General features: G+C 46.7%; 1 protein-coding gene across 6 annotated transcripts in view; it reads right to left on the bottom strand.

Moving 5' to 3' along the window:
• ADAT1 (adenosine deaminase tRNA specific 1) overlaps positions 1-16,017 on the bottom strand; it is a 39,330-nt gene extending 23,313 nt beyond the window's left edge. For 3 of the 6 annotated variants that reach the window (XR_005452975.1, XM_038754126.1, XM_038754129.1), the window contains exons 1-7: positions 10,951-11,001; positions 5,613-5,833; positions 4,701-4,769; positions 3,746-3,800; positions 2,422-2,549; positions 795-1,413; positions 251-396 (exon numbers count right to left, since the gene is read on the bottom strand). Coding sequence is in view for 5 of the 6 variants with exons in the window: in XM_038754126.1 (XP_038610054.1) it covers positions 251-396; positions 795-1,413; positions 2,422-2,549; positions 3,746-3,800; positions 4,701-4,769; positions 5,613-5,781 (1,186 nt within the window). In the remaining variant the exon portion in view is untranslated. Of the gene's footprint in view, positions 1-250; positions 397-794; positions 1,414-2,421; positions 2,550-3,745; positions 3,801-4,700; positions 4,770-5,612; positions 5,834-8,620; positions 8,635-10,950; positions 11,002-15,988 lie in introns of those variants that run through there. The other 3 variants (XM_038754128.1, XM_038754130.1, XM_038754127.1) reach the window with 3 other exon arrangements.

Raw genomic sequence — 16,017 nt, 5'->3', positions numbered from 1 at the left:
GAGTGGAGACTGTGTCTGTTTATTTCTGTATTATCCCAAGCACTTAGTACAGAGCTCCAAACACAGTTAAGGACTCAATAAATATGACTGAATGAATGAATGAATTCTAAAATGGCAGTGTGGCATGAAGCGGCCACTATTTCTGAGCAGTTTTAGGGGCAAACGCTGCTCCAGGGCCAACCCTAACTCGTAAACTTTGGCTCCCGAGTGGTTAAGGCTCCCGACCATCTGAGGCGGCCCGGTGACTCACCCGCCCCACAGGGAATGAGCTTCCCTGTGCCGTCTGTCCCTTTGGCCCGGACCGCAGAGCGGCTGTGTTCGAACAACAGATTAGACTGCAGGATTTGCGGTTCTCGCACCCGGAAACCATCTGGCAAAAGCGAGACATGCCGACACCTGTGACATGGGGAAAAAGCCACTCGTTCAGCACTGAGGATGCTCTGATCCTTCCCTCCTGGGGTTCCTGAGATAAAATGTGGGTACCGCTGACCATTGCTGTAGGGAAAGGAATTTGTTGGAGCAATCATCCCAAGTGCTTAGTACAGTGCTCTGCACACAGTAAGCGCTCAATAAATACGACTGAATGAATGAATGAATGAAGTTAGAGCTCTGCTCTCAGTGAGCCATCCCTCGGGCTGTGGGGGTTCCCTCGCAACTCAGGGGAGGTCAGGGTGGGGAGGGGGAATTCCAGCCAGAGATGGCTTTACCCTCACACCCTGCCCTGGCATCACCCTAACGATGCCGTCCGCTCCGGGTTGCAGGGGGGTGTGACGATATGGCTGCCATTCTCTTACCTGTCTATCACCGCCCTCCGCACAGCTTCGGGACTGAAAGGGCACTTGCCTATGACCACCGCGGCCAGGTACAGGGGCTCCTGCAGGAGGTGCATGAGGAGGGCTCCCTGACACCCGAGCACGTTCCAGCGAGCTAGCTTGTCGCTGCAGGACATGGAGCAGGTCCTGTCCCCCCGGCCAGGCTTCACGCGGAGCAATCCCACCCGGTGGTACCCGACCCCGGGGCTCCGAGGGTCTCCCGCTTCTCCTGGCACACACTTGGCTCCGGTCCTGTGCACATCCACCGCTTTGGTTCCGGCCGGGCCCGCCTTCGCAGGCGCTTCTTCCCGGCTCGGTCCGTTTACAGCAGCGGCAGAGCGGCCGGGGCTGGGAGGACCGTGGAAACTTTCCCGTTTCTCAGTCTCCTGCTGCGGGGTGGAGCCATTGGGAGAGTCCGAAGGCTCAGTTCGCGACCTTTTGGTAACGGAATGGTTGGGGGAGTCTTCTTGCTTCCTTTTGTTTCCCAGTCTTTCAGGGCTTCTGCTCATCTCCGCTGGCCGGCTGACGGCCTCTTCACCGGTGACCAGCGGGCAGGGCTGGTCCTCAACTTCCAGCATAGGGATGATGGAGGCATCTCCACCTACAGAAAACAGAAAAATCTGGGAACCACCAGCCTCGCTGTCTGGCCCTGCTGACCTGAGAGCTGGTCTCGGGGACATGAGGCTTTGGAGGTCATAGAGAAGCAGCGTGGTTCAGTGGAAAGAGCCTGGACTTTGGAGCCAGAGGTCATGGGTTCAAATCCCAGCTCTGCCAATTGTCAGCTGTGTGACTTTGGGCAAGTCACTTAACTTCTCTGTTCCCCCGTTACCTCATCTGTAAAATGGGGATGAAGACCGTAAGCCCCCCGTGGGACAACCTGATCACCCTGTAACCTCTCCAGTGCTTAGAACAGTGCTTTGTTCATAGTAAGCATTTAATAAATGCCATCATTATTATTATTATTATACCACAAAAAAAACAGAGCTTGGTACAAAGTAACCACATACCCTTTAAGGGGGAACCATGGCCCTTAGAACAGTGCTTTGCACAAAGTAAGCACTTAACAGATGTCATCATTATTATTCAAATAAAATCTCCTTTTCATTTCAAGAAGCTCAGACTCACATTATTTCCCCAAACCTCACAACTCACCTGTAGAGAAGGCAAAGGGAATTTTTTTTTCATTTTACAAATAAGAAAAGTGAGTCGCATTTTTATGTCAATCAATTGTATCTATTTAGAACTTACTGTGCACAGAGCATTGTACTAAGAGCTTGGGAGAGCACAATATAGTGAACACATTCCCTGCTCACAAGGACCTTAAGGACTAGAGGGAATACAAAACACCCCAGGTCTTCTGACTTTCAGCTCAGTAATGTGAGATAAATGTGGGTAGGAAGACAGATAGTCACCAGTGGAGAAAGTCTGACTCCGATTCACGAAAAGCAGAATAGGACGTTATTAAATGAAAGGAGAGAAGCTTACACTCAGGCATCTTATCTCCATTTGAACATAAACTCCTTGAGGGGAAGGCCTGGGTATTTTCCCCAGTGCCTCATATGCTGCTCTGCATCCAGTACACTCGATGAATGCTGTTGATGGTACTCACATGGGGTATGGCTGGAGAAAAACACAAAAGACAGGTCTGGTTTGAGTTTCCACTTCCCCACCTTGGTCCCTGGGATGAAGATGCTGTCCTGACGCAGGGTGGCTGCTTTGAGCTGATGGAGAAGGTACCTGATGGAGTTAGAAAGAAGGAGGTATTAGTCTCTGTGGCTTAAGGGAGGGAATGGCTGTCGACCCCCACAAGAAAGGAAGGAGGGTCTGCTGCAGAACCTGGGGCTTCAAGGAGACCACCCTTCTACCTACATATGATGTCAGGGGTAGCACCTTTTAAGGCCCAACAAACAGAAAAACATCGAGGTCTGGATTCCCTTACGGTCGTAACTAACATTCTGTCATGATGACCCTGATGACGTCCCTGCTCCCAGGCTTCAGCTTGAGTCGACTTCACCATCAGATAATAGTAATGATGGCATTTGTTAAGCGCTTACTATGTGCAAGGCACTGTTCAAAGCGCTGGGGAGGATACAAGGTGATCAGGTTGTCCCACGTGGGGCTCCCAGTCTTCATCCCCATTTTACAGATGAGGGAACTGAGGCTCAGAGAGGTGAAGTGACTTGCCCAAAGTCACACGGCTGACAACTGGCGGAGCCGGGATTTGAACCCATGACCTCTGACTCCCAAGCCCGGGCTCTTTCCATTGAGCCACGCTGCTTCTCTAATGCTACCCATGATGATCCCATGCTACCTGCTGGACAAGCTTCTCCCTGGAAATCCTGTGCACAGCATATCACTCACTAGGTGACCCCTGGGGAAACTGATTCTTGGCAGAAGAATGGCCTCCAAAGAATGCCCACCACTACATAGCTTCCTGCTCAATCGCCTGCAGGCCCTTCTCCAGGCACTGCCCTCATTTAAACGCACTATTTATGACCGGCGAAGATGGAGATGGAAGACACTAGTTAAACCATGGCCCAGTGCCAACCGTTTCCCGGAAAGCTGCACTTAAGCTGATGGTATTGTTCACGGTGAAATGGAGAACGGTCCATGCAGCACATTATACACAGGTAACGTCTGGGGCCTTGAGTGTAGCTAAGTGTCCCAGGAGAGGTGGAAAGAAACCTGCCGGGTGGTCAGAAGCGGCAGCAGGTTTGGGAGAAGGGTGGAATCGAAATGACCAGCCAAGGCAGTCATACAGACCACGACACGGAAAGAAGTGTGACCTCCCCCCAGAAAAGCTCTTGTGTTGAGGAAACAGGGTGAAGGGAGATTCCCCGACTCCTCCCAGGCTCGTTTGAGGACTTTCCACAAGGCACTGGATGCAAAAGGTGCAAATGTAGGCGTCGAAGTGCTCTGAAAAAGTGCTTCACCTCTGAAAGCTCCTCTTGGCTATGACCTCCGCGTGACTGTCATTGAGAATGTCTCCTGTTGGCAAAATACAAGAGGACACGTGTGACCTAAGGAAGGCATCCCCAAGTCCTCGACTGCTTCTTTGGCCTTATTCTCTGGACCCGTGGCATAAGATCTTGCCATGATGAAAGCATCATCCCCTGACACAGAAAGCGCTCAATAAATACAACTGAATGAATGACACGCCAACCTTCTTCCCCTGCTTACTAAATGTTACAGACCAGGAGACCTGAGCTCAGCCCAGGGAATAGATGGAGGACCACAGGCAATATTACCCAGCCGTTGATAGTCCCCAAACTCCACAGGAACTTCCACACAATCGTATATCTCCATGTTCCAACAGAATTCAAATCCCTTCATTTTCTCTGGGATTCCGAGGCTTTAGCAACTTCTGAAGCTGCATTTGTCTTGGGCTGCTCCAGGCCTTGGAGACTTCAAGTTCATGAAACAGGGGATTAATAGTAATTATGGTCCTTGTTAAGCTCTCACTTTGTGCCAAGCACTGAGGTAGATACAAAGTGATCAGGTTGGACACAACCCCTGTCCCCCACAGGGCTCACACTCCTAACCCCCATTTTACAGATGAGGTCACTGAGGCCCCCGAGAAGTTAAGTGACTTGCCCAAGGTCACACAGCAGAGACATGGCAGAGCCAGGATTAGAACCCATGTCCTTCTGAATCCCAGGCCCGTGCTGTATCCGCTAAGTCACACTGCTTCTCTCTGTCAGCTTGCAAAGAGTCTGCTCCTTCTGAAATTAATTTGGGGTTCTAATGGCTTCGCTCCTCTCCATGAAATGGAGACCAGGTTTGGGCACTGAAAGTTAAGCCATAATAGCATGAAATCATTTTATCTTGAGGTGAGAAAGAAAGAAAACTCCCAGTACCAGAAACTATAGCTCTGGTTAATACGCTTACCATCTTTCCTCATTTTGGACTGGCCGATGCATTTTGTTCCTGTTCCCATTGCCACGACTTCCTTAATTGCTGGGGAAAAACAAACGATCGAGTCGGTTGCCACTGTCGGAATGCGCCCCAGGTTTAAAGAGTCTGGCTCCTCCACAGTTGATAATTTTGGTATTTGTTAAGCGCTTACTATGTGCAAAGCACCGTTCTAAGCGCTGGGGAGGATACAAGGTGATCAGGTTGTCCCATGTGGGGCTCACAATCTTGGTCCCCATTTTACAGATGAGGTAACTGAGGCTCAGAGAAGTGAAGTGGCTTGCCCAAAGTCACACAGCTGACAATTGGCAGAGCCGGGATTTGAACCCATGACCTCTGACTCCAAAGCCCGGGCTCTTTCCACTGAGCCACGCTGCTTCTCTTAGTAGCTCGCTACTAAAGGTGGTTCTTGTAGGTAGGGGCAGCTTGGAAGCCAACCTCAGACACAGTGCGGGGTGAGGGGCTGGCAGAGGGCCACCCCAGTTACTAAGGTAATTCCACAGTTAAAATTTGGATCTTCGTACCCTTTAAGAACTTGATATCACCCCTCCCTCAGTCCCACCACACTTATGTAATAATAATAATAATAATAACGGCATTTATTAAGCGCTTACTATGTGCAAAGCACTGTTCTAAGCGCTGGACATCTCTGTAATTTATTTTAATACCTGTCTCCCCTTCTAAACGGAAAACTCTTTAGGGGCAGGGATCATGTCCACCAAGGCTACTGTATTGTACTCTCCCCAGTGCTTAGGACAGTGGTCTGAACCCAGCAAGCGCTCCATAAATACCCCCGATTGACCGATGCTCTGGCAAAGCAGTTGGAAGGCTGGCCATAGCCGATGGAAGTGAGAGTGGGGAATGAAAGGGCAGGAAAAAAGGTTTCACCTGGGAAGGGCTCGTCCCTGGGGCAGCAAGCACTCTCTGCTGCAGAGTTCACCTTAATCACAGCTGCCAGTAAGGTCCATTCACGCTTTGGCTCAGGCTTTCCCTGCTTAGGCAGTTTAGAGCTGTAATGGGTGTAACACAGATGGGCAATCTCATCAGCAGTCCACATGGTCAAAGCTGCCGGCCCCTAGTCCAACCTGCATCAGAGAATCACGACCAGCCTAGAAAACAATGAGATGCATAAACAAACGTGAGAAGGAGCCATATATACCTCCACTCTTAGTTTCATCGTTGTCCCTGTTCTTTCCGCCTGCCAACAACCCTGCACCGGCTCGAGATTCTGCTATATATCACCTAAACTTCCCGCTCCATTAGCGGATATATGTCTGGCTGAGGGGTAGAGATGAGAGAAAAATCTGAGGGAGCTTGCCAAGGAATTAATGGAGTTGCCAGTCTATCTTGATTACCCCTGTGACTTTCGAATAAAACCCCCTGTTGCCAAAAATGAAAGTGAGTAGAAAGGAGGGGGAATAGCATTTCTGCAATAGAGTCTGCTTCTGCACCCCTTTCACAACCATCGCCTGATCTGAGCAATGATGCTCTTCTCTCACTGAGGTTTAAACCCATCACCCAGTGCTAGAGTTTGTCCTTTATTAAAATAAATAAATAATGGCTATTTCTCCCCAACCCAATCTTCTTTTTCCCCTCTTTTCTCACCTCTCCCTTTACATCTAACCACAAAGGAGGGTGCACAGCTGAGAAACAGCCTTCCATCATTCTCCATAATGAGCAACTAATAGCACGGCCTATGCTAGAAGAGCAGCTACTAGTAATAATAATATTTGTTAAGCACTTATTTTTATGTCAAACAGTGCTGGGTTAGATATGAGATAATCAGGGCTCCAGGGGTTTTGGTGAGAGAGGAGCAATAGAACTGGGCAAATTCTGCAGCCTGGCTCATACTACAGCCCCCGGGGAAAGGTCCAAACCATAGCCCAAACTGGTTTCCAGTAGGAATGGAGTCACCCAGTGATGGTACGGCACAATTGAGACACACGTTGCCAAGTAGAAAGAACAGGATTTAAGAGGGAACCTGGTTCTAAGCCCAGCTCGGCCATTTGGCTGCTGTATGACTGTAGGCAAGTCACTGAACTTCCCTGGCCTCAATTTCATCTGTAAAATGGGGGACTAAATGCCTATTCCGCCTCCCCAGACTGGACCCAAAGTGGGTCAGCTACTCCAGCGCTTAGCACCTAGTGAGTATTTAACAAATACCACAATGACGATTACCTTTACGGTAATCCCAGTTAGTACCCAAATATTCCAAGAGATCCATGATGAGTATATATATATATACACATATACATATATATATGTTTGTACATATTTATTACTCTATTTATTTTACTTGTACATATCTATTCTATTTATTTTATTTTGTTAGTATGTTTGGTTTTGTTCTCTGTCTCCCCCTTTTAGACGGTGAGCCCACTGTTGGGTAGGGACTGTCTCTATATGTTGCCAATTTGTACTTCCCAAGCGCTTAGTACAGTGCTCTGCACATAGTAAGCGCTCAATAAATACGATTGATGATGATGAGTGCTAAAGAAGTTAGGTTAATTATGGTAATAATAATAATAACAATAGTATTTAAGTACTTACTATGTGCCAAGCACTGGGGTTGATACAAGATAAGAGGGTTGTTGTCCCATGTAGGGTCCACAATCTTAATCCCCATTTTACAGATGAGGGAACGGAACTAAGCGACTTTCCCAAGGTCACAGAGCAGACAACCGGCAGGACCGGGATTAGAACCACGATCTCCGACTCCCAAATGCCTACTCTTTCCACTAAGCCATAGTATTTATGTAGTGCTCTGTACAAAATGCTGGATTTGGGATAACGGGATCAAGTCCCTGTCCCACAAAGGTGAATATCAAGGCCAGCAGCCCTTAACTTACATTGTTGGTGGGTTTTTTTTTTTTAGCATTTCATTGCTACTGTCAGAACACTTAGTGGATAACTTGGGAGCTATAAATAACTTGAGAAGCAGCGTGGCTTAGTGGCAAGAGCCCCGGCTTGGGAGTCCGAGGTCGTGGGTTCTAATCGCCGTTCCGCCACTTAACAGCTGTGTGACTTTGGGCAAGTCACTTTGCTTCTCTGTGCCTCATCTGTAAAATGGGATAAAGACTGAGTCCCACATGGGACAACCTGATTACCTTGCATCTACCCCTGTGCTTAGAACAGTGCTTGGCACATAGTAAGCACTTAAATAAAATCATTATTATTATTACCCCAACAGTTAGAACGGTGCTTGGCACATGGTAAGCGCTTAATAAATACCATTATTATTATTATTACCCCAACGCTTAGAACTGTGCTTGGCACAAAGTAAGCGCTTAAGAAATACCATCATTATTATTATTATCCCAACGCTTAGAACTGTGCTTGGCACAGAGTAAGCACTTAACAAACACCATCATTATTATTATTACCCCAACGTTTAGAACGGTGCTTGGCACATAGTACACGCTTAAGAAATATCATCATTGTTATTATTACCCCAACGCTTAGAATGGTGCTTGGCACATAGTAAGTGCTTATCAAATACCATCATTATTATTATTACCCCAACGTTTAGAACGGTGCGTGGCACATAGTAACCGCTTAACAAATACCAACATTATTATTATTACCCCAACATTTAGAACAGTGCTTGGCTCATAGTAAATGCTTAACAAATACCATCATTATTATTATTATTGTTATTAAATCCCAGCTCCATCACTTGTCCGCTGGGCGACTTTGGGCAAGTCACTTCACTTCTCTGGGCCTCAGTTCCCTCATCTGTAAAATGGGGATGAAGACTGTGAGCCCCTCGTGGGACAACCTGATCACCTCGTAACCTCTCCGGCACTTAGAACAGTGCTTGGCATAGAGTAAGCGCTTAACAAATACCATTATTATTATTATTATTATTATTATTATTATTATATTTAAGTGCTTACTCTGTGCCAAGCACCGTTCTAAGTGTTGAGATGCAGCGTGGCTCAGTGGAAAGAGCCCAGGCTTTGGAGTCAGAGGTCATGGGTTCAAATCCCAGCTCCACCACTTGTCCGCTGGGTGACTTTGGGCAAGTCAGCGTACCTCAGTGGAAAGAGCCCGGGCTTTGGAGTCAGAGGTCATGGGTTCAAATCCCAACTCCGCCAATTGTCAGCTGGGTGACTTTCGGCAAGTCACTTCACTTCTCTGTGCCTCAGTTACCACATCTGTAAAATGGGGATGAAGACTGTGAGCCCCCCGTGGGACAACCTAATCACACTGTAATCTCCCCAGCGCTTAGAACAGTGCTTTGCACATAGTAAGCGCTTAATAAATGCCATCATCATTATTATTTCAGCGCTTAGAACAGTGCTTTGCACATAGTAAGTGCTTAATAAATGCCATTAAAAAAAAAAGTCACTTCACTTCTCTGTGCCTCAGTGACCTCATCTGTAAAATGAGGGTTAAGACTGTGAGCCCCCCCTGGGACAACCTAATCACCTTGTAACCTCCCCAGCGCTTAGAACAGTGCTTTGCACATAGTAAGCGCTTAATAAATGCCTTTAAAAAAAAAAGTCACTTCACTTCTCTGGGCCTCAGTGACCTCATCTGTAAAATGGGGATTAGGACTGTGAGCCCCCTGTGGGACAACCTGATCACCTTGTAACCTCCCCAGCGCTTAGAACAGTGCTTTGCACATAGTAAGCACTTAATTCATTCAATCGTATTTATTGAGTGCTTACTGTGTGCAAAGCACTGTACTAAGCGCTTGGGAAGTATAAGTTTGCAACATGTAGAGACAGTCCCTACCCAACAGCGGGCTCACAGTCTAGAAGGGGGAGACAGACAACAAAACAAAGCATATTAATAAAATAAATAGAATACGTACAAATAAAATAGAGTAATAAATATGTACAAAGCTATCAGGTTGGGCACCATCCATGCTCCATCTGGGGTTCATAGTTTTAATCCCCATTTTACGGGTGAGGGAGCTGAGACCCAGAGACGTTTAAGTGACTTGCCCAAGGTCACACAGCAGACAATTTGCGGATTCAGGATTAGACTTCCAGGTTCATGCTCTATCCACTATAATAAATGCCATTTTTAAAAAAAGTCACTTCACTTCTCTGGGCCTCAGTTCCCTCATCTGTAAAATGAGGGTTAAGACTGTGAGCCTCCTGTGGGACAACCTGATCACCTTGTAACCTCCCCAGTGCTTAGAACAGTGCTTTGCACATAGTAAGCGCTTAATAAATGCCATTAAAAAAAAAGTCACTTATCTGGGCCTCAGTTCCCTCATCTGTAAAATGAGGGTTAAGACTGTGAGCCTCCTGTGGGACAACCTGATCACCTTGTAACCTCCCCAGCGCTTAGAACAGTGCCTTGCACATAGTAAGCGCTTAATAAATGCCATTTAAAAAAAAAAGTCACTTCTCTGGGCCTCAGTGACCTCATCTGTAAAATGGGGATTAGGACTGTGAGCCCCCTGTGGGACAACCTGATCACCTTGTAACCTCCCCAGCGCTTAGAACAGCGCTTTGCACATAGTAAGCGCTTAATAAATGCCATTTTAAAAGTCACTTCACTTCTCTGGGCCTCAGTTACCTCATCTGTAAAATGGGGATTAAGATTGTGAGCCGCCTGTGGGACAACCTGATCACCTTGTAAGCTCCCCAGCGCTTAGAACAGTGCTTTGCACATAGTAAGCGCTTAATAAATGCCATTAAAAAAAAAGTCACTTCTCTGGGCCTCAGTGACCTCATCTGTAAAATGGGGATTAGGACTGTGAGCCCCCTGTGGGACAACCTGATCACCTTATAACCTCCCCACGGTTAGAACAGTGCTTTGCACATCGTAAGCGCTTAACAAATGCCATTAAAAAAAAAAAGTCACTTCACTTCTGTGGGCCTCAGTTCCCTCATCTGTAAAATGGGGATTAAGACTGTGAGCCCACTGTGGGACAACCTGATCACTTTGTAACCTCTCCAGTGCTTAGAACAGTGCTTTGCACATAGTAAGCGCTTAATAAATGCCATTAAAAGAAAAGTCACTTCTCTGGGCCTCAGTTCCCTCATCTGTAAAATGAGGGTTAAGACTGTGAGCCTCCTGTGGGACAACCTGATCATCTTGTAACCTCCCCAGCGCTTAGAACAGTGCTTGGCACATAGTAAGCGCTTAATAAATGCCATTATTATTATTATTATTATTATTATTAGACCCCCTCCACCCGCCTTCTCCCGAGGCGCCACAGCGCTTAGCATCACTGCCCCTTCCCGCCGCCCCCGCCCCCACTAACGGTCTGTGGAGACTGGAAAAAGGCGGGAACAGCCTCGCGCCGCACCGGATGTGACGTCAGGGAAAGCGGCTCTTCAGGCCCTTCCAAGGTGCACGCGCGAGTGGGCGTCTGCGCGACGGGGGGGGGCCTCTCGTCACTTCCGGTCCCTGCTCCGCGCAGTGCATGCTGGTCCTTGTAGTTCTCGAGCCTGAAGGGGGAAGCCTTGTGACTCCAGCCCAAGCGTGGGCCTCAGCGTGGCGCATTAGTTCCTGGGGGTTTAATAATAATAATATAATAATAATAATAATAATAATAATAATAATGGCATTTACTAAGCGCATTGTGGCTCACTGGAAAGAGCACAGGCTTTGGAATCAAAGGTTATGGGTTCGAATTCCAACTCCGCCACATGTCTGCTGTGTGACCTTGGTTAAGTCATTTAACTTCTCTGAGCCTCAGTGACCTCATCTGTAAAATGGGGATTAAGACTGTGAGCCCCACATGGGACAACCTTATCACCTTGTATCCCCCCAGCGCTTAGAACAGTGCTTTGCACATAGTAAGCGCTTAACAAATGTCATCATTATTATTACTATGTGCAAAGCACTGTCCTAAGCGCCGGGGACATTACAAGGTGATCCAGTCCTCATCCCCATTTTACAGACGAGGGTAGTGAGGCCCAGAGAAGTTAAGTGGCTTAATAATAATAATGGCATTTATTAAGCGCTTACTATGTGCAAAGCACTGTTCCAAGCCCTGGGGAGATTACAAGGTGGTCAGGTTGGGTTCACAGTCTTCAATCCCATTTTACAGATGAGGGTACTGAGGCCCAGAGAAGTTAAGTGACCTAATAATAACAATAACAATGATGGCATTTATTAAGCATTTACTAAGTGCAAAGCACTGTTCTAAGCACTGGGGAGATTACAAGGTGATCAGGTTGGGCTCACAGTCTTCATCCCCATTTTACAGATGAGGGTACTGAGTCCCAGAGAAGTTAAGTGACTTAATAATAAGAAGAAGAATGATGGCATTTATTAAGTGCTTACTATATGCAAAGCACTGTTCTAAGCGCTGGAGAGGTTACAAGGTGATCAAGTTGGGCTCACAGTCTTCATCCCCATTTTACAGATGAGGGTACTGAAGTCCAGAGAAGTTGACTTAATAATAATAATAATAATAATGGCATTTATTAAAAGCTTACTATGTGCAAAGCACTGTTCTAAGCGCTGGGGAGGTTACAAGGTGATCAGGTTGGGCTCACAGTCTTCATCACCATTTTACAGATGAGGGTACTGAGGCCCAGAGAAGTTGTGACTTGCCCGAAGTCACACAGCTGACAAGTGGCAAAGCCGGAATTTGAACCCACAACCTCTGACTCCAAAGCCCGGGCTCTTTCCACTGAGCCACACTGCTTCTCAATAATAATAATGATGGTATTTGTTAAGCTCTATGTGCCAAACACTGCTGTAAACCCTGGGATACATACTCGTGAGGCTCACCGTCTTAATCCCCATTTTACAGATGAGGTAACAGAGGCCCAGAGAAGTGAATTGGCATGATGATGATGGCATTTGTTAAGTGCTTACTATGTGCGAAGCACTGTTCTAAGCGCTGTGGGGGATGCAACGTGATCAGGTCATCCCACACGGGGCTCAGTCTTAATCCCCATTTTACAGATGAGGGAACTGAGGCCCAGAGAAGTGAAGTGACTTGCTCGGAGTCACCCAGCTGACAAGTGGCAGAGTCAGGATTAGAACCCATGACCTCTGATGATGATGATGGCATTTATTAAGCGCTTACTATGTGTAAAGCACTGTTCTGAGCGCTGGGGAGAATACAAGGGGATCAGGTTGTCCCACGGGGGGCTCCCAGTCTTCATCCCCATTTTACAGATGAGGGAACTGAGGACCAGAGAAGTTAAGTGACTTGCCCAAGGTCACACAGCAGACATGTGGCGGAGCAGGGATTCGAACCCCTGACCTCTGGCTCCCAAGCCCCTGCCCTTTCCATTGAGCCACGCAGCTTGTCCAAGGTCACACAGCAGATAAATGGAAGAGGCGGGATTAGAACCCCCGTCCTCCGACTCCCAAGCCCGGGCTCTTTCCATTAAGCCATGCTGCTTCTCACACCCTGACAACCCTCCTCTGTGGATCTTCAGATAATCAATCAATCGTATTTATTGAGCACTTACTGTGTGCAGAGCACTGTACTAAACGCTTGGGAAGTAATGTTGTTAGGGAATTTTTTGAGTGTTAGGTCGCAGGGCACATTTTTCAAAAATAGAATTGCCTAAAATTTTGCGTAGGTGCACAAATCTCCAATTTTTTTAGCAACTGAAGCAGGCTGTGTGAGGAGTTGGCAAGATAACACTTGATTCCATTTCTGAGTACGGTATGCAGAAGCTCCTGGACGATGACTGTGGCATTTGGTACGTTTTTACTATGTGCTAAGCGCTGGGGTAATCAATCAATCGTATTTATTGAACGCTTACTGTGTGCAGAGCACTGTACTAAGCGCTTGGGAAGTACAAGTTGGGGTAAGTATCTGCAGCATGGCTCAGTGGAAAGAGCCCGGGTTTAGGAGTCAGAGGGCATGGGTTCTAATCCCGGCTCTGCCACTTGTCAGCTGTGGGACTTTGGGCAAGTCACTTCTCTTCTCTGTGCCTCAGTTACCTCATCTGTCAAATGGGGATTAAGGCTGTGAACCCCCCCGTGGGACAACCTGATCACCTTGTAACCTCCCCAGCGCTTAGAACAGTGCTTTGCACATAGTAAGCGCTTAACAAATGCCATCATTATTATTACAAGATGGGTTCTAATCCCAGCTCTGCCACTTGTCAGCTGTGTGACTTTGGGCAAATCACTTCACTTCTCTGTGCTTCAGTTACCTCATCTGTCAAATGGGGATTAAGACTGTGAACCCCCCGTGGGCCCACCTGATCACCTTGTAACCTCCCCAGCACTTAGAACAGTGCTTTGCACATAGTGAGCGCTTAACAAATGCCATCATTATTATTATTATTACAAAATGGGTTCTAATCCCGGCTCTGCCACTTGTCAGCTGTGGGACTTTGGGCAAGTCACTTCACTTCTCTGTGCCTCAGTTACCTCATCTGTCAAATGGGGATTAAGGCTGTGAACCCCCCCGTGGGACCACCTGATCACCTTGTAACCTCCCCAGCGCTTAGAACAGTGCTTTGCACATAGTAAGCGCTTAACAAATGCCATCATTATTATTATTATGATTACAAGATAAGGTCCCACATTGGACTCACAGCTGAAGTAGGAGGGACTTCCCAATTCACAGATGAGGGAACTGAGGCATGGAGAAGTTAAGTGGCTTGCCCAAGGTCACACAGTATGTACGTGGCAGAGGCAGGATTAGAACTCAGGTCCTCTGACTCCTAGTCCTACCCTCTTTCCACTGTAGGGCATGCTTCTTCTCATTTATTTCTGAAATAAAGACAGCAACAACCTGATACTATGCTTGCAAGCTTAAATTCATTTTTTAATGGGATTGGTTAAGCACTTACTATGTGCCAGGCAGTGTAGTAAGCACCGGGGTAGACTCAAACTAATTCATTCATTCAATAATATTTATTGAGCACTTACTGTGTGCAGAGCACTGTACTAAGCGCTTGGGAAGTATAAGTTGGCAACACATAGAGATGGTCCCTACCCAACAGCGGGCTCACAGTCTAGAAAGGGGAGATAGACAACAAAACAGAACATATTAATAAAATAAATAGAATAAATACGTACAAATAAAATAGAGTAATAAATACGTACAAAGCTATCAGGTTGGGCACCATCCATGCTCCATCTGGGGTTCATAGTTTTAATCCCCATTTTACAGGTGAGGGAGCTGAGACCCAGAGAGGTTTAAGTGACTTGTCCAAGGTCACACAGCAGACAATTTGTGGATTCAGGATTAGACTTCCAGGCTCATGTTCTATCCGCTGGACCACGCGGCTTCTCAAGCATTAAAAAGAAAACACGGGGACTTTTCTAGTTATATTTCTCACCCGGGGCTTCCCTTTCACCTAATAACCTGTGATTTTGTCATTTTCAGCTTGAGTGAAATGATTCATCCTCTCCTCGTGCTTTTACCGTGGGCGATCTGCAAGACTCAGTTTTGGATCCTCTTTGTTCTCACTCTACAAAACCCATTCTCTTAAGAGAGTTTATAAGCTCATAATAATAATAATAATCATCATCATCATCAATCGTATTTATTGAGCGCTTACTGTGTGCAGAGCACTGTACTAAGCGCTTGGGAAGTACAAATTGGCAACATATAGAGACAGTCCCTACCCAACAGTGGGCTCACAGTCTAAAAGGGGGAGACAAAACCAAACATACTAACAAAATAAAATAAATAGAATAGATATGTACCAGTAAAATAAATAAATAAATAAATAAATAGAGTAATAATGGTATTTGTTAAGCGCTTACTATGTGCAAAGCACTGTTCTAAGCGCTGGGGAGGTTACAATCAATCAATCAATCGTATTTATTGAGCGCTTACTGTGTGCAGAGCACTGTACTAAGCGCTTGGGAAGTACAAGTTGGCAACACATAGAGACAGTCCCTACCCAACAGTGGGCTCACAGTCTAGAAGGGGGAGACAGAGAACAAAACCAAACATATTAACAAAATAAAATAAATAGAATAGATATGTACAAGTAAAATAAATAGAGTAATAAATATGTACAAACATATATACAAGGTGATCAGGTTGTCCCACAGGGGGCTCACAGTTTAAATCCCCATTTTACAGATGAGGTAACTGAGACACAGAGAAGTTAAGTGAGTTGCCCAAAGTCACACAGCTGACAGTTGGCGGAGCTGGGATTTGAACCCGTGACCTTTGACTCCAAAACCCGTGTTCATTCCACTGAGCTACGCGGCTTCTCTGCAGTTGACTCCGAATCCTCATCTTACAGCCTTGCCTTTTCCCACCTCCTCAATCATCAATCCTATTTATTGAGCACCTACTGTGTGCTGATCACAGTACTACGTGCTTGGGGGAGTACGACAGAAGCAGCACCACTTACTGGAAAGAGCCTGGGCTTGGAGTCAGAGG

This window comes from Tachyglossus aculeatus, chromosome 11, assembly GCF_015852505.1.
Source record: "Tachyglossus aculeatus isolate mTacAcu1 chromosome 11, mTacAcu1.pri, whole genome shotgun sequence".
In the NCBI taxonomy this organism is placed as follows: domain Eukaryota; kingdom Metazoa; phylum Chordata; class Mammalia; order Monotremata; family Tachyglossidae; genus Tachyglossus; species Tachyglossus aculeatus.
This window is presented reverse-complemented; position numbering and strand designations above follow the sequence as displayed.